At 37.1% G+C, this 21,390-nt stretch overlaps 1 protein-coding gene across 2 annotated transcripts in view; it reads left to right on the plus strand.

Annotated features, from left to right (window-relative positions):
- Positions 1-20,955, plus strand: part of SLC4A10 (solute carrier family 4 member 10) — a 230,828-nt gene extending 209,873 nt beyond the window's left edge. For both annotated transcript variants that reach the window (XM_079923638.1, XM_079923639.1), the window contains 5 exons: positions 2,665-2,838; positions 3,619-3,741; positions 11,783-11,850; positions 14,375-14,491; positions 20,446-20,955. In XM_079923638.1, coding sequence (XP_079779764.1) covers positions 2,665-2,838; positions 3,619-3,741; positions 11,783-11,850; positions 14,375-14,491; positions 20,446-20,512 — 549 coding nt within the window. In that variant the 3' untranslated portion in view covers positions 20,513-20,955. The remainder of the gene's footprint in view (positions 1-2,664; positions 2,839-3,618; positions 3,742-11,782; positions 11,851-14,374; positions 14,492-20,445) is intronic.
- Positions 20,956-21,390: the final 435 nt, after the last annotated feature.

The raw sequence follows: 21,390 nt of genomic DNA on the forward strand, positions 1-21,390 counted from the left end.
GGGACAGGCAGCACAGGAACTCTTTTCCTGAATAAACAACTAACCAGCTTCTGCCTTTGGGAGAAGGAAAACCACTTTAGCCTTAGGATACTACTGAATGTCAGAACCGAGGCAAAACTTTAATATGAAGTTACTGTAAGATCACTGAACACCCAAAGTACATAGCATGACTCTGTTCAGCCTGCCACTGGGTAAAATTAACTTGGGAGAAGGAGATGGTTGAGAAGTGTTATGCATTTAATTTTACTCAAACTACATTTAATTTGCTCAGCTGTAACTTCATGTATGAAAAATATATTTTAAAAGAATTGGTTTGGTAAGGCAGATAGGGAAGAGTATTGAAAAGGTTTTGTTTATTTGTTTTGCTGGGTTTTTTTAGGTGTTTTTTGCCTTTGGCAGAGGTTCCATGAGTACTAATTTCAACCGTAAGTGAAAAGTATTTATTCTTAGTCCTCGGGCTCACATCAATACAGCAGCAGAAGTTTAAGAAACAAAGTAAAATCATTTTAATAGGCTGCAACAGGTTTTTCCCCCTAATTCCACTCACATGATTTTATACCCGTGAGGTTTGGAACTAAACAAGAATGTCAAATTTTGGAATTATTTGGGGTGTGAATCTTTCAAATGAAAATTGAGGAAAACATTATCAAAGGCCCATGAGAAAAGTACAATGAGTTCTAAATAGCACCAATGAAACAGCAAATAGGGTTTCACACTGAGAAACAGAGTTAGTGAAAATTTAAGTGAGCCCCAAACTCAGGGAGTTGAAATTCCTATTTGGTATTTTGTGGTTCACTGGATGGGGAAACGGGATACTGATATTAGGACAAGATCAAAGGCAAATGCAAAACTCAGAATACGTTTAGCATGATTATCATTACTTGAATAATAATAATTAAAAATGTGCCGAATATCAACCGTTCAGGAAGCATGTCAATTTGTTACCCTGTTTGTTGGAGGGCTCTATGTGTTACCTGTTCAGTAATATTAAGAAACTTATCTAGGCTTCTCACTGTGCAACATGGCAGAAAAAACAGATTCGTGTTCTCATGAATGCTGTTTCTGTACTCTGATATATAACCACATTTATATTCACTCCAGCACTTCAGGAATCCAAAGTAAAGCAAATGTGCCATTTAAGCAATAACAAGTGAAGCACTCACACACTGAAGTACATTTATGCAATAACATAACTTCACAAATGGAGAAATGGTGGCTGGGAAAAATTAGTTCTATAGAAATTGAAACATTCGGTTATAACCCCAAGGATTTTACTTTATTTCTTCCCTATTGCCACCTCCACCGCGCAGAGTTTTATTTATTTAATGACATGTAATTTTAAGACATATTTAGGTGGTAGAAATAAAAAGACCCAGTGAAATATTTGTGAACAATATAGAGATGGATAAACCAGAAACAAATTCAGCACTTAGTACTCTGCATAGAAGGTTTTCAACAAATTTTTTGGAATGTATAAATGAATATGAATGAATAAATGAACAGTGGATGGGCTAAACTATGTATGATTCTGGTTTAGAAGCCTGAGGGAAGGTCATGCTGCACACAGAAGGAAAGATGGGTTTATGTTGAATTTGGGATATTAGGAGGCTTTGGTAAAACATGATTTTTTTTTTAACATCTTTATTGGACAAACATGATGTTTTGCCACTAACACTTACTTGACTTCATGGGCATTTGTTCCTTGGCATATTAGAGTAATTTTGGAATATTTGATGAGAATTGCTTACAATTTTCTTATATAAAGTAGCTAAGGACTAAATCTGATATTACTCTTAAAATGCATAGGAGATATTCCTGTAGAAATGGTATGATATAGAACTGACTGATTGAAACTGTCATTTTCTGAATCATCGCTTCTTGTTGGAAATATTGAAAACTGCAAAATTTGGCCTGAGAAAAATTAAACAAAATGATCCACATAAAATAAAGCTAACATGCGGTACAGTTTGTTGATAAGTAAAATGTGATTGAAGATCAAATTTGATCAAGAAATTAAACGGAGTTAAAATTTGCTCTGAAAAATACTTTATTAACAATAATTCATCTAGGTTAAATCTTTATGGCCAAGATGTTTGTATTTTTAGAAACAGCACCGAAACCTTGTTGGGGATCAAAGTGGCAAGGCCAAAACAGCAGAGTCAAACTAAGGAGGTCAGGACATCCTACTCAGCAGCTGGTTGTGGGTTGAGAGCTCAAGACAGACAGAGCTGAAGTAGAGTTGAGGTCTGAAAGTCTTTAGCAAGTACGTGAAAATTGAAACAATGGGAACGGATGAGCTATTCAGGAAAGAAGAGTCCAGGAAACCCTAGTGCTTAAGGGGCAGGTAAAAGAAGAAATTGTGATGTGATGATGAAGAGGATGATGATAATGTTTTCTTTCAAGGCTATACTCTCTGAGGGAGCAACATTTAGCATCGGCTTTAATGTTATTAAACTCTTTTAAATTATAACATGTGTCCATATTCAAGAAAATGTGGGATATTATAAAACTGAAACTGTATTATTTCAGAGTGTACGCTTAACAATAGTATTGTCCTGATGTCAACTTAAGTGTGATCTACCATATATTGGACCATATTATACATTTACTTATCCTACTTCTATTGCTGTCTGTAAAAAGCAATTTAGTCTGTTTATCTTCTAGTTCTTCGATAGAATAAAGCTCTTCTGGATGCCTGCAAAACATCAACCAGATTTTATATATCTAAGGCATGTACCACTTCGAAAAGTCCATCTCTTCACAGTTATTCAGATGAGTTGCCTTGGCCTTTTGTGGATAATAAAAGTTTCAAGAGCTGCTATTGTCTTTCCCATGATGGTATGAAACTTCTAACTCAACTCTTTTTCTCCTCCTCTGATTTTCTGCTCTCTTTGAAAATCCATGAACAAACTGGATCAATAGAATAATTTTGAACAATTTTTGGAAATCTTGGTATAAACTTTAGCCACTAAAACTAGTAACTAAGATTGGGTTTCAGATTATATATGAATTTCAGTGATTCATACTAGCTTCATCTCTATCATTCTGAATATTAGCAGTAGTTTGAATTAATTGAAGTTGGGTGGAAGACGTAAACTTTCAAAATTTAACTTTACAGATATACTAGCAAATTTGAAAATGTAAGGGGATTTTTGAAATTAAATTTTTTTAACATCTTTATTGGAGTATATAAAATCAAATTTTATTAACTATTTTAAACCAGTTTCAAATACTTCAAAAATAAAATGAACTTGAATTACTATAAGTAATTTAAAATATCATCAGCATAGGTAATAATGATTTAATGTTCATTTAAAATAATGTAAACTATTAACTATGTGTATTTAAGGAAGCAGTCAAATATATAGTTTTTTTCATTGCTTCTTTAAATGACTTGTATAATGGGTAAAATGATAGCCATTATTCTGGAGATGTGGTAAGAAAAGGAAGTGAAGGAAGCAAAAGTACACTCAATATCTTTTATACGCACATATCTTCAGATTTCACTTTAATGTCAGCCCTAATTGAAGTTGACTTGTTTGTACCAAAAAACAAACAAATCTAAACCTTCCATTTATATTTTTTCCCTGTTTTAAACTGCTTTATTATTTACTTCAGGTGTTAGCTCTGGTATTTGTAAGAAAGTTGATGGACTTGCTGTTTACCAAACGGGAACTCAGCTGGTTGGATGATTTAATGCCTGAGAGTAAGAAAAAGAAACTAGAAGATGCTGAAAAAGAAGTAAGTCAGAGCAAAATCAGTATCTTATAAAGAAAAGAAAAAGGAACACTTGCACAGTAATAGCTCTTTGCAAAGCTAAATTTTTGTGTTTAGCTTTAGATAGTGACTACTAACAAACACAGGTGGACTATTTTGGAAGATTGATGTTTAAAATCATCAAGCTGGAACTTGAACAGAGAGAGGACAAATCTTACATGAGTAAACCAAACCCTAATGAAATATGCAAATACTTTGTCCTTCACTATCCTTATAACTGCAAAGTTTATTTTTCTGATTCCTCCCTTCAGGATTTCAGAAACTTATTGATGCTTAAATTTTTCCAAATTATAGTCATGCAATGATTGCTTTTTGGTTGAATATGTGAGAAGAAAAAAAAAAGACATTATTACTGTTGGTATTTTCCTAGGGAGCAAAGTTTTAATAAAAAGATTCTAATTCTAATTAAAAGATTAAATTAGTTATTCTTGAAATAGATGAAATACTTAAGAGGAAAACACGTTGATCTGATTTGCTTTCAAAGTGCTTTGAGTAAATGTTGTTAGAGAAACTTTGGGTATTTAATTACTTTCACAGACTGCTGATTTATCCTATTCTGTTTCATATGTTAAAACAATTGGTTTTAAGTTTTATGACTTATTTAAATTAGTGTATAAGCCTGGGTCTATTTTGAAGGCTAGTAATCATAATATTTTTAAAGTATGTAAAAACTAAAAAGAGTAAAAATGAAAAAAATGACAAGTTCATCATTTAGCAGAATGATCGGGTCCATAGATTGTAAAATATAAGAATAAAATTTTCATGTAACTGGAAATAAATATGAAAGAAAATACTTGGTGAGACTTACGCATTATTCTTTCCATTTTTTCTTCTCCTATACGGCAGTCAGTAAATGTATTCAGTTTCCTACCTGTGGTGTATTTTCTCAAACCATAGGTATATTCCTCTTTCCTTTGGGGAATTTGTTTGCAAACATTTCAATGGTCTTAGGTTTTACTTAGCCATTAGATGAGTCCAGATTAGGCCACAGAGTCTAATGGATTACAGATAAGTCTACATAATATGTGACTGTCTGGCATTTCTTCACTTTTCCATGTTGTCCTATTACCGACAACGGATTCCACATTTAAAGATTGATCGTAATGGTGTATCTTAATTCTATATGACTATTTCAATTTTCCCAAATGTTGTAGAAGTCATACTTAGTATCATACTTCTAGCAATACTTATATAATGTTAAAAATGTCATTATAAAATTATCATGTTTCTTTATTTTTGTAAGTTTGATATATTCTTAAGTATGAGAATTTTTTAAAAATAGTGCTTTAACTATTTTTCCAAGTTGATATATTCTCATTTAAGTATGAGAGTTTTTTTTTAATAGTGCTTTAACTAAGATATTTGGATAATTTCTGTTTGTTTTTAGGGCTTTAGGAAAGGTATGCTCTCATCCTCAGGTACTGTTCAAGAAGAATATGACAGAATTTGGTGTAAGATAAATGTAAATAAATAGACACAAGAATATAGAAACACTAAAGCCTTAAAGTATCCATGCTTGACATAATTAAAATTTATTCAGGTTGAAAACAATTTCTAAGAAGGTTTAAATTCCAAGGAAGACAACTTTGAATACAAAACTCATTGACCACAAGCTTCCGCATAGTCTTTCTGATAATGAGAATGTTAAGTATTCTGATGCAGTAACTTACAAATGTAATTTTGCTTTATTTTCCTGCTTTGACTTCCTGTCAAATATCTCGACTAATTCTGTAGGAATAAGCTAGCAACACCCCCAGGCATACAATCATTCCTTTTACAGCATTCTCCTTAGGCCATATCCATACCGTGGAACATTCTTGCCCTTCTAAAACTTTGTAAAAAGAAAAATAATATGTATATATAATATATTATGCTTAATATTCTTCCCTTTTTTCATTCAAAGAAAATTTCAGATTCTTCCTTTATATGTCTGTGAAATAGGAGAGAACAAATTTGACAGTAATCATAAATGTATTAGAATCTGCCGTTTCCATTGCCCAGAACCATTCACATAGCTACATATGTATGGTACTTATATGTATGTGTGCCATATGTCCATTTTGGAATTTATTAACTTCAGATAGGCAGAGATGCTATGTAATGAGCTTCTAACCTTTTTATATTATGAACCCATTGTACGCCAATGGGGTGTTGACTGTTTTCTGATTGTTATAAAGATTTTAGAAGTAATTAAATATTACCAAAATTCCTAGAACTCAAGTTTTCTAAAAGGATTCAAAAAGAGATTAAAGATTTATTGAGGCAAAGTTACAGCTGTATCCTTCGGTTCGGCGTATGAGAAAAAGTAAGGGAAAATGCCTTGTAATACATTAATCAGGCAGGTTTACAGACCTTTAAATTCTCAAATAGATTAATATGATGATACTTTAATGTGATCCTCAGTACATGGAAAGAAACAAGTAAACAAATAATACAGTCAAGAAATAATCCATAATTGAACATTAAAATATAGTCTGACCAGTGCAAAGAAAGAAAATTCTCCATCTGAGAAGTGTAGAGAGAAAAGTTAAATTAAAGATATTAACTTTCTAACTCGGAATTAGTATTAAAAGAATATGATCAGTATAGAGAGTTGGAAGATTTAAGAAGGATTACACTAAAACTTGGATTCTGGTTGAATTTCTACTTGGTCACCCAGATCTCGGTATTCCATTTGCTTGAGGCTATGGTCTCCACCGAAGGATGTGATCTTCTTACTTGGCATCTTATACCAAGGCTCAGTCTTCCAAGAGATTGTATATTAACATGGTAAATGAACAAGTTCTTCAAAAAGTGTTGCATTTCTGCAATTACTCAAATTAATTGCATAACTTTGATTGTGATCTGGAAAGATGGTAAAGAGCAGAAATGTCTCAGCTCCCTGAGACTTGAATTTAAAATAGTCTCACCTCTTGTCCTTTTGATGATAGTTACAAGCTTGTACCTTTATCATCCAAGGTTTTACTCTCAGTAGCCCACTTCTGGTCTTATGGCACTGAGAAAACATTAGTTTGACCTTAAAATTCAATAATGAGTTAAGCAGAATAAATAGCTACACAGGCCAGTCCAAGGTCGCAGAGCTTCTGTTCCAAATTTTCATGTACTTCATGCATATGCATATGCATATGCTTCAGTTTTTAGAAAGAAAGGATTATAATCAGGATAGAAATGAATATTGGAACCCTGACATTTTGCACATTGCTCTGTGTAAAGGGAAGACTGCAGAATCAAATTCTGGATGTCCAAATGTGCTCAGAGTACCAACACGCTTTCCTTCCTACTTCAGTATTCTCTAGGACATTGTACACATTTGACAAAAGAGCTGCTGTTAAAGCAGTAAGCCCCAGCAGAATGTTTGCTCCTCGGTGAGGGAGAAGGAGGTTAACGTTAGATAAATCCTGGAAATTCAACTCTGTGCAGTGATCATGATATTGACACCTCTTGGTTTGTGGGAGGTTCACTCTAACATATATGCTGTAGGGAAAAAAAGGAGGGGGGGCAAGTGGGACTTGTGATCTGTATGAAGCAGTCTCATGAGCAAGGCCAAGAAGATGGAAAAGCAATCTAAAAACAAGTGCCATTAAACAAATTAGAGAATGTGTCTTACTGCTCAGAAAGATCAGAATTGGTTGTGGATTTGGGAAGCATGGCCTAATGATTGCACAGGCAAATGTTATTTCTAATTGAATCTTAGAGCAAGCAGTGCTTGCTTCTTCCTCAAGCAGTGGTTTTCAAAGTGTAGTCCCATGACCTCTGCTGTATCAGCCGACACCTGTCAACTTGTTACAATCTGAATTCTAAACCTACTGAGTCAAAACTCTGGAGATAGGGCCAGATTCTGTGTTAACAAGACCTCCAGGTGATTCTGAGGTGTGCTAACATTTAAGGCAAGACCTTTCCTAAACCCACAGACTTTACCTCACCAGAATATAGTCTTCTAAATCCAAGAATTATTGTATTTTATAATAATTTAGATAAGTCAGTTAGAGAAACTGAATCAAATATTCTGATGAAAAAACATGTTGCATCCATGAATTCTGTATAGACTACTTCTCCTCCGTATTTTTTCTTTTCAGTTTTCATTGTTAAAGTGAGTTGTCGTATGTATTGGCTCTTCTACATATTGGAAATTTTAAGGAATACCTCTTATAAATATAACATTTTATGGTTTACAAATTATTATAAGTGTGTACGTATATGTGTGTGTGTGTGTGTGTGTGTGTGTGTGTGTGTGTGTGTGTGTGTGTGTGTGTGATGCTTGTAGCATTATCTATTCTATTAGTAATTGGGGAAGGAAATGATCAAACACTTCTTAGGTTCTGTAGGCCCTGTTGTCTTCTTGGGTAAAAATAAAGGGGTTAAACTTGATTTCTGAAGTCCCTTCCGTTTTTTAAGATCTATGAATTCTAAAACTGCTGAATGTTATCTCTCTCTAATACGATAGACATCTTTATGAACATTGGCTCTGTGCTGCTGTTGTTTGTACTTTGAGCTATTTGAGGGCTCCTACACAGATACAGACTTTACATGAGAAATGGATACAGTAACAGATGTTACCTATTTCATTAGGTAGAGCATTTGTTAGGTATCATAATATATGAATTGTATCTTTTACACTGTCACAAACTATAATTCAGATTCATGATGTAATTTTATATGTAAGATCGTATTCATCAAAACACACCACGATTTAACCCTGATTTTATTTTCCTTTTCTACTCAGCACAGGCCTTTGGCCCCAACCAGGCTAGTTGTTCATTGTCGTGCAAACATGTCCTATTTATTCCTACCTTTTATCCTTGACCCATATTGTATCTTCCCACCTAAATTTCTTCCTTTCTATTACCAAACTGATCAGATAAGACTGGCCCAGATACCACTGCCTCTGGTCCTATCCTTCTCATCCTCTGAGAGTAGAGTTTATGGCTTTCTTTTCATTGTTGTATACCCAGTACCTAGCAGATTACCTGTCTTGAAGATCATGCTTAATACGTATTTGCTGAATGGATTCATGAATAGCTCCTGGATTATTCTTTTTATTCACTGTGTGCCTAGCACATAATACATGCTCAGTAAATATTTGAGTGCTATTGAATAGATTTGTTTGTAAGCCTCTATTTTTCTGCCTTTTACTGGATATAGCATTAACTGTCCTTCACTTATGTAGTATCCGAACAATGCTTTGGCCCTCTCAATTAAAAGATGGTGTTCAAATCAGAATATGGACATTCCTCTAGTCAAATTGGCAAAACCCCTCAGGTGCTCTTGGGAAAATTTTGATCATCATCCTTTGTAAAATCTCCATGTTGTAGAGCTCAGCATATTTTTTGATGGACACTGTGTAAATGAAATGCTGAATGGAACTCATTTTAGGATACTTCAGACTTATAAAGTGAAGGATACCCAGTAAGCTTTTTTGCTTTCTCTCTCTTTTCCTGTATGATTGAGATAAACTAGGTTGTGATTGTCATGACGGCTGGTGCCTGGTTTGACTGCTCCTCCCCAGAAAGTCTCAATTTTTGGCTTCCTCACAGTGCTGCCTAGGATGCAGCCGGCCCTCTATCCCCGAGCTCTGGGGCCCACCCAGCTTCCTTCTGGCACTGAAGGCAGCGGCTGCTCTGCCACCCTTCTCTTCAGATAAGCATGGCTTGGAAATGCTATCTTTAGAGGTGATGAGTTTTTGTTTGGATAGAATTATGACTAGTATAAAGCCCACACATGCTAACAAGCCACAGAGTGCAAAATAATTATTGAAAGCAATTTGAGAGAAAAGTGGAAAATCATCTGAGGAAAAAACCAAAATTGTTCCCAAAGCTTTGGTCCAATTTTTTGCTGTTAGATTGAATCTCGAGCCTTAGTTTTCTGCTGCCAGGTAACCTAAGCACTGATGGCTTTTTTAGAATTTTACTCTTTATTAAACCTTTTCTACCTGACTTCTTGACATTTTATTCCAAGTTGGTCAGAAAAGACACTACATACCAAGCTTTCCTTTCAGTGGACAACCAAGGAAAGAATTACATTTTGTTTGTATTTGGTTTTACTTAAATAGTGTTTGGGGTTGCTGAATATTTTCTCTTTATGTTCCTCCATGTGCATTAAGATAACCTTTTCTTCCTGAAAGGATACATACGTTCTGCCCATGGCCTCAATGATGTGCATATAAATTAATATGGCACATGTATTATTTCCATATAGAGAGACTAACCCATTTGCAAGGCATGCATCATTTTAGACTACAGGTTAGCTCTGCTCTAATGCTTAATTTCAAACCAATGATACTGTCTACTCACCATGAATTAGTACTAATGGTATCTCCAAATAACATGGGGGATAGGCATAATACATAAGAAATAATGTACATCTGAGAGGTCTTAAAAGAAAAATTTTCCTTGAAAAGTAACAGGGAAAGAGAATAGAATGAATTCCTGTAATGCAAAGGGGTAACAGACACATGCCCATAGCACCGCAGAGTATAAATATAACACTGTGTTTGGGCGGGGGGGTGTAGTTTATAAGCAGAGAAGTGGCAGATCTCATACTAGTCCCCTGGCCTCTCCATTATTCACAGCATAGGCTGAGCATAGATTTTCTGTATGCAGTATGGCTAAGGTCCCAGCAGAGGGGAGCCTGCCTTAGTCACAGGTTGGATGTGTAGGGAGAGCACTTCAAGAGTAAAAACGAGACCTGCCCACACATTACGTTATATATTCATAGGTTAGCTGAAGAGACTGTAGAAAACACTGTTTCTTTAAGTAACAAGAAATATGGCAATGGTTCTTTAGACTAGGCAGCATGCAAGTTGAGGACCCTAGGAGCAGTCTTGCATGCCAGGAATAATGACATCAGCCAAAGGTCATGTGTTTCTGGAACCTGCTTTAGACCAGCCAAGCTACTGCTAAGCTACTGAAAGAGGGAAAGCAATGAGGCTCCAGGGCCTTCCCTGTTTTCCGTCTTCAGTTCCCATTTGGTCAGGAAAGTCACCTAGCTCTTCATCTCTACACAACTTAAAATTCCAGTTCTGGAACTAGAGCCAATAATTCTAACATTTTTAAATGGCCCCAAATAGTTCTCTAAACTTGAACATTCCTAATTGACCCACTTGAAAATAAATGCATTAAATAGGAGCTATAATCTGGAGATAACTCTGTTTATATTTTGGTACATGGAAAAAAGTTAACTATAACATTATTGAAAACTAAACCAGGACATGTCAGTGCTACATAAGATTATCTTCATCCCAAAGATATACTCTTAAAACATTATATATGAAGAAATGAATGTATGAAGCATTACCATCCTTTGGGGGAGGGTGGAATATTGTCATTGTAAGAAGAAATCTGAGACCTAAAACAAAAGCTTACGAGGAGTCTAAGTGGAAAGCACTCCTGTGTTTTGGTCCATAGAGAAAGATACCTTCTACTGTCTATTTCCAAGTCTCAAAGTATTGTCTTCAGACCAGCATAATCAGCATCACCTGGAAACTTGTTAGATGTGTTACTTGGGCCCTGCTCCAAACCGACAGAATCAGACTCTGGAGGTGCGGCCCAGTAATCTGTATTTTTAATAACCCCTCCAGGTGATTCTGATATAAACTAAAGTTTGAAAACCACTGCCCTAAATACGTCTCTCATTCCTTTCTAACAGAGCATTCTGGGAATGTAATTTCAACAATGAAAACGATTACATTACCCATATGTTTGCCCTTGTAAAATTTAGATTATTTTAAAAAAAAATCTTCTTGGAAAATAACCATGTTTTACACTGAGTGACATGAGGGAGGTTATTGTTAGCATTTAAATTACTTTGTGGTGTAAGACTCATTAATTACTTATGTTCTCGGTAGCTGATGCTTTATTGAAAAGACCTGTGCTAGCATTAATAAATGCAAACAAAGTGGAAGGTTCTGAGGTTAATGAGATAGTGAACCATTAATCTCTGTTTCTTCTTTAATGTAAAGTGGAGACTCATCAGGTTCACTTTGTATATTTTACACTTATCTTGCCAGGAAGAACAAAGTATGCTGGCTATGGAAGATGAGGGCACAGTACAACTCCCATTGGAGGGGCACTATAGGTAAGATATAAATGTAAGAACACACCAATATGAGTACTGGAATGTGTTGTTATACACTCTACTGAAGAATTTCGTATGTGTGGATTACTATAGAGGCTTGTTGACGTTATGTTAGAGTAGAAAGAACTGAAACTAGGTGTTAGATTACCCTGTCCCAGTACTAAGTTCTGCCACTAGATGCTGACTATAGCCAAGTTGCTTAAAATGAAGCGAGGCAGGGAGCTGTTGTCTGATGTCTTCTCCTATTTTATAATGAATACGAAAGCTCTCTTTCATCTTCTGTGAAAGTAGTACCTGAAGACAGGTCAAGATTTAATTCTGGGATAAATGAGCTAGGTATTTATTGAATTCATCACATGTAAATGAACTCGGGGAAAAACAGCGTTCACCCCTTCAAAAAGACACTTCCAAAGAGATAAGCCATTTCCTGAATTGAAGGATTCAGGGATACCAGCCGTTTTAGGAAATATTTATGTCACTCTCCATAAAGAAGATTGTGCTAATCTTCTTTATGCACAAAGACAGAGCAAAAAGAGAAAACAAGCAGACTCCTCTAAGTTATAATAAAACTTTTGAAAGTATTGGGCAAAAAATTATGTATATGATCTCAAAGTGCTTAAGGATAATATAGGGCCGTACCAGTAAAAGAGCATAGAAGACGTTTGTCTGAGGAGATTTTTCATAGTGTTAAAAAAATAGGAGTGGACCTTCAGGGTCTGACTGTAAGACCATATTCCCTAGATTAAAAAAATATAATTATCATCTACCACTTAAGAGTGAGCACAAGTCTAGAAGGCATTTTTCCTTTCTTTCTCTCTCTCTTTCTTGTTTTTTTTTTTTTTACAATATTTAAATTTTAAAATCCTGTTGATTGTTTAGTTGAATCAGCATATTCCCAACTGTATTCTATAGAAATCTACCTAGTCTCTTGTGGTACCCCTCTTAAAAGGATTTTGTGGTTTAATTAGTCTGAAAAATGTTCCATACCACATTTTAATTTAGAGATTCATAATGCACGTTGGCACATTAAAGACTCTAGTACTGGCATTAAAAAAAAAAGTTTAACTTTGTTGTATCCAGCATTTTCTAAACTCTTTTGCTCACAAGAGTCTTTTTCACATAATATCATGAAAAACTTATATTCTACATGACGCTCTTTTGGAAACTAGTTGATTTCATGCTTTGAGTTACCAAGGGCTGGATGAATTAGAGGTATTAAAGAACACATGTCCAGATTGGGCAAGGAAGGAGCCTGTGAGACCTGTTTTGCTTCAGACTCTCAGTGTTCCTCTTAAAAATTGAATTTGTTGCCCTCTTGTGAATGTCCACAATGAGCGGCATGTGAGGTCAGCTTAGAATTTCTGTAGAACATGACTTTTTCCACAGCAGAGAATCTTTTTTTACGTGTGGTAAGAAGAGCGCTGATTTCTCACCCAATGAAACTTTCTTTGACTCGGCCTGTGTTTTATCTCTGTTGATATTTGGTTGCCTTTCTAGCCCTGGGAATGTTTTAGAGAGTTCTAAATGGCACCTATAATTGGTGCAGTTTTAAAATGTAAAAACTGCACACAGCTTAGTACAGGCCCTGATATTACAGGCTCCCCCAGTCATTTGGAAAAACCTCTGTCAAGTACACAGGCTGCCTTCATTTATTCAATGAATATTTATTGAGTGGATACCAAGTGCCAGGCTCTGTCTAGGTCGTGGGGGAACAGCAGTGGACCAATGGGCAAGAATCCTTGTTCTCATGAAGCTGACATTCAAGTAGAGTAGAGGTGGGGGGAGACAGGAAATAAACAAATGAACAAGTCATGTAATACAGTATTTCAAATGGTGAAAAGTGCAACAAAATCTTAAAGCAAAAAAGAGGGATGAGGTTGCTATGAGACGATGGAAACAGAAATTTTAAATGGAGCAGTCAGCAAAGGCCTATCTGAGCAGGTGACATTTGAACTAAGGAAGGAAAGGGTTATACCACATAAAGGAATGTTATAGGCAGAGGGAAGAGCAAGTACAAGGCCCTGAGGGAGCAGAAAGCCTGTAGTGTCCCAGGACAGTCAGGAGGCCATTGCATTGTGGCTGGAGAGGAAGGAGCCAGGGGTGTAATAGCAGAAGGTGAAGTTAGAGGGTAAGGGTAGGGACAGGGCCTTACAGCCCATCCACTGGGCTTTTACTTTGAGTGGGTGGGAGCCACTGTCGAGTCTGAGCAGAGGGGTGAAGAGTTCTGCTGGGCTATGAATGTAGAGGCAAGAGGCCCAGCAATGAACATGCAGAACCTAAACTCTGTCATTTGAAATGGATTAGGAAAACTGTACCCCAAACCAGTTTCTATATAACTAGAATCTTTCATTTAGATTTTTATTCTTCATAATTTTTGGAGAGAGAACTATTTAATACTTAATTTTTAATTATCAAAAATACTGTACAGAGGCATAAGACTGTCCTATATTTAGTGTCTATCGCTAGATAACTGCAGTTTCTTATTTAATGTTTATTGTTTCATTTTGGGTAAACTCCTATCTAGAGATGATCCATCTGTGATCAATATTTCTGATGAAATGTCAAAGACTGCCTTGTGGAGGAACCTTCTGATTACTGCCGATAACTCAAAAGATAAGGAGTCAAGCTTTCCTTCTAAAAGGTTTGAATTCTAAAATAATGTGAATTTATAATGATCCCAGTCATTTAATGACATGAATCCGTTAAAAGAATAGCATTGGTTTCCATTGAACTTAGATCTAAAATCTTTCAGAAAATTCTTTTAAAAAGTGGATAGAAATCGCAATTATCACATTTGTTGGTATGTTTTCAACATCTCCCTTTCAAATTAAAAGCTCACTCCAAAACTCTGACAGTGGGGAGAAATGGTGCTATAAATGAGTCCCAATGCAGGACATTTTTGGACATTCATTTTAGCATACTCTTTTGCAGTAGGATTTTAGTGTATTCCCTCATCACCCACTTCTCAGGACCCCCTTAGATGTCTGACCACGTTTTTCATTCTCCTGTTGTCCTTTGTAAAACCCATATGGCACATGCAATGGTAATTTTGTATTTAGATTATTTCCAGTCCCTTATTCCAACCCCCTGAAAAACCTTCCCTAACCTTTTTACCCCAAAACTTTCAGTTCCAGAAAGTTTTATCCACTTTTTCTTCTCTGTATGCAAACATTACAAACAACTCCTGCAGTTGTGGATGATAGTTTTAAATGCATGAGGTGGGAAGAGTGTGTCCTTAAATATCAAGAGTCATCGCAGGATTTCCAACTGCATTTTCCAGAATTTATAAATAAGAGTTCAAACCATCCAGTCTTCTTAGATGTTGATCTGAAGAAAATCTCTGTATTATGCCGATATTTCTTCTTATTAAAGAGTGATTGAGGGATTTGGGACGGTGTTTAATTATTAATTTCCTTTATTTTCATGACCTTAAATTAACTTTTTCTACTTAATTTTTATATTACATTTTTGTCATAAGCTCCCCTTCCTAATCACTCTAGAAGCTGATTCCCCAAAGGTAAGACCCTTTCCCTCAAACCTATTCCTTGGTTGCATTTCCTTTTGTTAAATGGTGTCTTCTAGAAACCTGGTCAGCCTATGTTCTTTGTGTGAGTTTTGGGGAGGCAAAAGGCGTGGAGAGTCTTGGGTTTAGATCCAGTGTCACATTGAGTGTTTACAGTGTTCCTATAACCACTCAGCTCTTTAAGAGGGTTTGAAACTTGAGTAAACATTTTTCCCCACATGACTTATACAAATGCATCATATATAAATCAACAAACCTCTTAGAACTGTATTTAATAATAACATCAAATTTCTATATTTGATAAAGAAAATTTATCCCTTGAATTAAGAAATTGCAAAGCTGGGAACTTCCATTTACGCACCAGCATGCTTCCAAAACTGCAAGCTTTATCTTCATGAGAACTATCTGGAAACATGGGTTAGGAAAAGAGGCAATATTAGACAAGGATATCTCTTATTGATGGATTTTGTCACCCCAAAATGGCATGCTGCTTCAGTGTCATATCTATCTTAAACAGCATAAACAACACCAGCAGTGGATGTGCAGAGAGTCTAGGAGTCTTCACCCCATAAAGCTGGGGGATTACTTCATGTTCTCTCTCTTCCTTCTCCCTCTTCTCCCCCTCTCCCTCTCTTTCTCTCCTTCGAATACCTCCACCACTTGCTCCAAAAGGAGGTTAATGTAAGTTACTCAACAGGCTCTCTCAAAGACTTTTGGTTGATATTTTCTGTCTTTTAACAAGGCTTTAAAATCTTCATGTATTTCTTTGCTTGGCTCAAGCAGAAGTAATATTTTATTCTAAAGCGTGCTTTATCTTCTTTTCCCAAAGATCCCTGCCACAGTCTGATAGAGTCATCCTCACAGTAGCTCTGATTTGCTAGACGTCTTGGAAGAAAATCAGTCATGAGAAGGGCAGTTTCTCAAACCTATTGAAATATATGCTTGTGGACCCTTTCTCATTAAAAATATGGCATTTCTCTGATTTTTAAAAATGTGAACTCTAGGTTTACGAGCTCAAATTAAAATGCCAGCCATGGGAATATGTGTAGAATTTGAGACAATCAGACTTAGAGATTGCTTTTCTTCCTGTACTCTACAGATCCATAGTGAAAACTCTTTCTCTATTTTTCTTTGGTTCAAGCAACAGTTTTATGTCATGATATTTTAGGTACTCCTTAAAGTAAATAAGTCAAGTGATGCTTTTCACCAGAAAAACTCAATTGTTTAAAATATGTGTCAGATTACTTCTCACAGTAGACTAATTCTAGTGAACAATGTAGTGTGCCTAAAAGCAGATGCAATTTTAAATAGATCACCCTTTATATTTTCATATAACCACCTTTTTCTTATTCTTTGAACCTATGTTCCCACTAACATGAGATTCAAAACTATTGTGGAATGAAAGTTTACCCAGTTTTCTTTACTTTTAAGTGTGATAAAATCTGTAGCTTTCCACGTGAAAAATATCTCTCGGTTAGTCTTTCTTCTTCATAACAGAGGAAACTGGCAGAAAGAATGTGGCTTCCAGAAATCCTAAAACCACCAATACTAACAACAGCAATACTCTGCCCAAGCCACCGCTTTCTCTTGGTATCTGTTGAAGGCATTGAAGTGTGATGACCAGGAACTGTAAAAATGCTATACCTGCTAGCGTGTCCATTGGCAAAAAACGCCCTAAAGACCAGGTTCTCAGGGTCTCTCTCTCGAGACCTCAGCTGGTTTCCCAGCAGTCTCTGACACCCCACCCCTAGATGTTTTCATCCTATCCCCCACTATAGGCCCTAATGCCTATCAGAGAAGCCTAGATACCTTTTCTGAGTGGAATTTGGAATAGCAGTTATATTTTCTCCATTATTTCATTCGCTTTCTGTTGTCCAAAAAAATTTACCCAGCTTAGGGCTTCCCTGGTGGCGCAGTGGTTGGGGGTCCGCCTGCCGATGCAGGGGACATGGGTTCGTGCCCAGGTCCGGGAGGATCCCACATGCCACGGAGTGTCTGGGCCCGTGACCCATGGCCTCTGAGCCTGTGTGTCCGGAGCCTGTGCTCCACAACGGGAGAGGCCACAGCAGTGAGAGGCCTGCGTACCGCAAAGAAAAAAATAAAAAATAAAAAATTTACCCAGCTTAACTGAAAGAAGGATCTAAGAACTGACTACAGGCTTTACCACATCTGCAGGATGTCTAATTTGATCCTAGTTCAACAGCACTATACATGCATGGGACAAGCTCCTCCACAGCTTATTTAAATGAATTGACAGAAATAGGTCACATTAAAAACCACATCGCATCAGAATAGGTGAGCAACTGCTGTGATACGCTGACACCCAAGACCAGCATTTCTTGGGCAGGTACCTGGCAGCACTTGGCTTTGCCTTGGTGGCAGAGGCTAGGGTCTAGGGACCCTGCCCCTGCTCTCCTGTCCCCACACCCCTGCCCCCTTCCATGCTGGATGCTTCTTTGCTCTAATTTCCTAGGCCTCAGCCCTCTCATGACTGCTTGGTAAATGTTGTGTATATCAACTACTATGGTGTCATTGACAAATAACAGTTTCATAGAGTGCCTGGCAGCATGAAGGTAGTGGGTCACATTTTGCCCTCTCTTGAAATATTACTTCCTTATGTTTTGTCTCATCCATCTTGTGTCCCTTGGTCCTTACAAAGTACCTGGTGTATAATAGATATGCAATAGATATGCAATATCTATATGTATAATAGATATATGCAATAGATATGCAATATTTGTTTATTGTAGTAGCATGTAATAGATATGATATACATTTAAGAAATATATATTGATATAATGTATTGATTACAATGGAAGTTTAGAATTGATTGGCATCCTGAAAATGAATGTAACAGGGAATAAAGAGAGTAATAGCCATGCACTGAGAAGATTCAAGTCAGTAATATTTTTTCATAGACGTCTTGAGCTGGTTATAAAATTTCTGCTTCACTGCTGCAATCTGATCTGATACCAGAACCACCGGTTTTAAAGAGGGGGGGGGGAAAGCCCAATCATTTAATTGGTTATTGTTTTGGAACTAAACAACCAGTATGACCAAAGTAGGACATCAGGAGGAAGCATGTCTGTGAATGATACTGACTTCCTGAATCGCTTTTTTTTTTCACTGCCTGGTGGCTAATAGTGTCACTGGGAATTTGCTCACTCATGGAAAGGTTATGGAGCACTGTGCATGTGTAGAGACCAGTATGTCTCCGTCCCCACAGTCTCCTACAGATAGAATGTGCTTTGCTATCTTTCAAAAGTTAGAGCTTAGTGGAATTGAGACTTCCAACCTCAGAAATCTGACATTCAAGCTACAAGAAAATTTAGAGGCCATTTAGTCCAAAACTAATGTACAGATGAGGAAACCAAGCCCCAGAGAAATTAAACAACTAGTCCAGGGTCCCACAGCTCCTTCTTAGCTTCCTGAAGCTGAATGTCATCTTCCGACTCCAAGCCCAGGGCTTCCTCCACCTGCCGCCGCTGCCTTTTCTCATTGGCTTTGTTTGGCAGAAGACACTGGGAGCCAGGTAGCACCCAGGGAAAAAATTTGGAAAGTAGCGTAGCAGACACTTGTCATCTGAAAGGAACTTAAAGTAGACGAAAGTGAGTCATGCAGATAGAGGAGTTAAAAATACAGTTAAGCCTCTCAACACGTCATGTGCACACTGTCATCTCTTCTCATGGAAGGAGAACAGAAAAGAGGAAAAGTCGCTTTGCTCTGACCTGTAAGTACTGTGTGCTGAGAAGTGTGGCAGGCACAAACCCGGGTGCCATCGACACCCGCTCACACCAGCTCTCAGTGCTGGCGGCGCGCCAGAGATGGCAGAAGCTGCGGCGCTTCTTACCTGATGGCGCCGGGTGGTGGTGACAACTGAGAAGGGCTGTTTCTAGCTTGAATCGGAGGAAAAACAATTTAAAAAACACACTCTTAGAATGTGTCTATGTTATTGACCACTACGAAAGCTGCACAGGAGGTCCTGTAGGAAAAAGGGGGCTTTAACTGTCCCTTTCCTATTTGGAGAAGAGTTATATAAAACCAAGGGTTTCCCCACCATCAACTATTTCATAGTTATATTAAGAGCCAAAGTTAACAGTAAAAATGTGTGGGTTCTTGCAGCTCAGGGCCCCAGCGGCCGGGTGTGGGGTCCCCTCGAGTCGGCAGCAGCAGGGGCCCGGGAGGGGCCTCAGCGTTCGTCTTGGCCCGCGCCAGACGTGGCCGGGAGGGAGCAGAGCTGCCCCTCGGGAGCCTGCATGTACTCTTGGTGTGAGCTTCACGCGTGTCAGCGCATTATTTGAATTTCGCGTGAAAATTGTCAACTTGAGAGTAGGAAAAGTGAACATCGGAAAAATATTTTTAAAAAAATGATAGAGTCACATTACCAGTTTGCCCATTGATAAAGTTAATTGGAGAACAGTTAAAACAGAAGCCACTTGGGAATGAGTTTATTCTGGAAGGAGTGGGGTGAAACATGCTTCCTCTGATGGACAGGAGGAGGGTTTGTCTGTGAAGAGACGGCACAGGTGTTTGGAGGGCAGTGTGTGGGGTGACCGGGTCCTCCCGACCAGCAGAGGCGTGTCTGTCCTATGGACGACAACGCAGTTCTCACCAAAGATCAGAATCCAGTCTGTGCGCAAAGGATGCGCCACTTGCAGCCGGGCCCAGAAATACCTACTGCGACATCCATCTTGTTTATGTCATTCATAGTGTCAGTGCTATCTTAAGACAGGGGCATGAATGGCATTTTCAACAATCATCAGTGATTCATTTGCACAAATGAGGACCATGGTATTAATCTTGCATGCTTTGGGTACAGTTTTTAAAATGTCTGGTTTTTGTTTTTTAGTTTCTGTTTCTTGAATTTCCCTTTTTCTGCAGTTCTTGGTTTCTGTCTCACTGAGTGCAGAGGATTTTAATTGCTGCTATCTATCTATGCTTTGCAGCATGAAAGAGCAATGCCTAAGGGCCCTTGTGGTGCTTTGGGGTTGATGGGTTTTGTGTCTGAACCAGCAGACCTCCCAGTAGCCATGCTGGATTGAAATAATGCATTTCTCCTTTTTCCCCTGTAGCATTGAAAGCCGAAATGAGAAGAAAGCTGACTCAGGGAAAGGTGTTGACAGGGAGACTTGTCTATGACTTGATCTTCAATTTATTTTTTACATATATATGAGAGGAGTGCCACAATTATTCAGAAAACTGCTTTGATCATGTATTATAAATTCTGTCTTTCATCCCAAATCCACCTTCATACTGTAAGTAGTGCAATACTCGTTTCATTTCTGTGTTTAAACTTCTGAACGGTGAGACACCCTTGTGAGCATATACAATAGCTAATGCAAGAATCTCTGTTCCTTGCTGTATTTTAGACATTTGTAAACACTAGATTCTCATTGTCAGTTTTACGAGAGCAATAGCTTTCTTAAAGAGATAAGTCATATTACCTAGTTTGTATTTTCCTACTTAGAGACCTGAAGATACCTGATAATTTCATTTAGAAGAATTTTGAAAGGTAGTCTTACTTCTTTTTATTTTTTATAGCTTAGCATTAGTGACTTATTTCAAAAGACCCAAATCGAAAAGTTAGTTTGAAAGCATTTTTAATAATTGTATTTATGCATTTCCTTGATTTAATATGATACATTTAATACTTAAGAATTTGTATGTAACTAAAACTTAAAGTCATTTTGAAAAATATATATGGAAACCTATTCACAACTTGTTTAAACGAATCAGATACTAATGCAAAGAGTCAAGTAGTATTTGCTTAATATTCAGGTTGTGATTACATGATCAAATACTAGGCTTGTATGAAATGCTTTAGAAAAACTTCGTAGGTTTTGTGAGATTTTCAATATAAACCTTTACCAGAAATATGCTGTTAAATTTACCTCCCATTGACAACAAGTGTTTTCCAAATAAACCTATTATATACATACTTGTGGAATGCCACATGGTGAGTTATTGTACATGAAATTCCACTCCTGTACAGTTATTCCACTGCTAAAGGTCATGAA

Source organism: Stenella coeruleoalba, assembly GCF_951394435.1.
Source record: "Stenella coeruleoalba genome assembly, chromosome: 6".
Classification (NCBI taxonomy): Eukaryota; Metazoa; Chordata; class Mammalia; order Artiodactyla; family Delphinidae; genus Stenella; species Stenella coeruleoalba.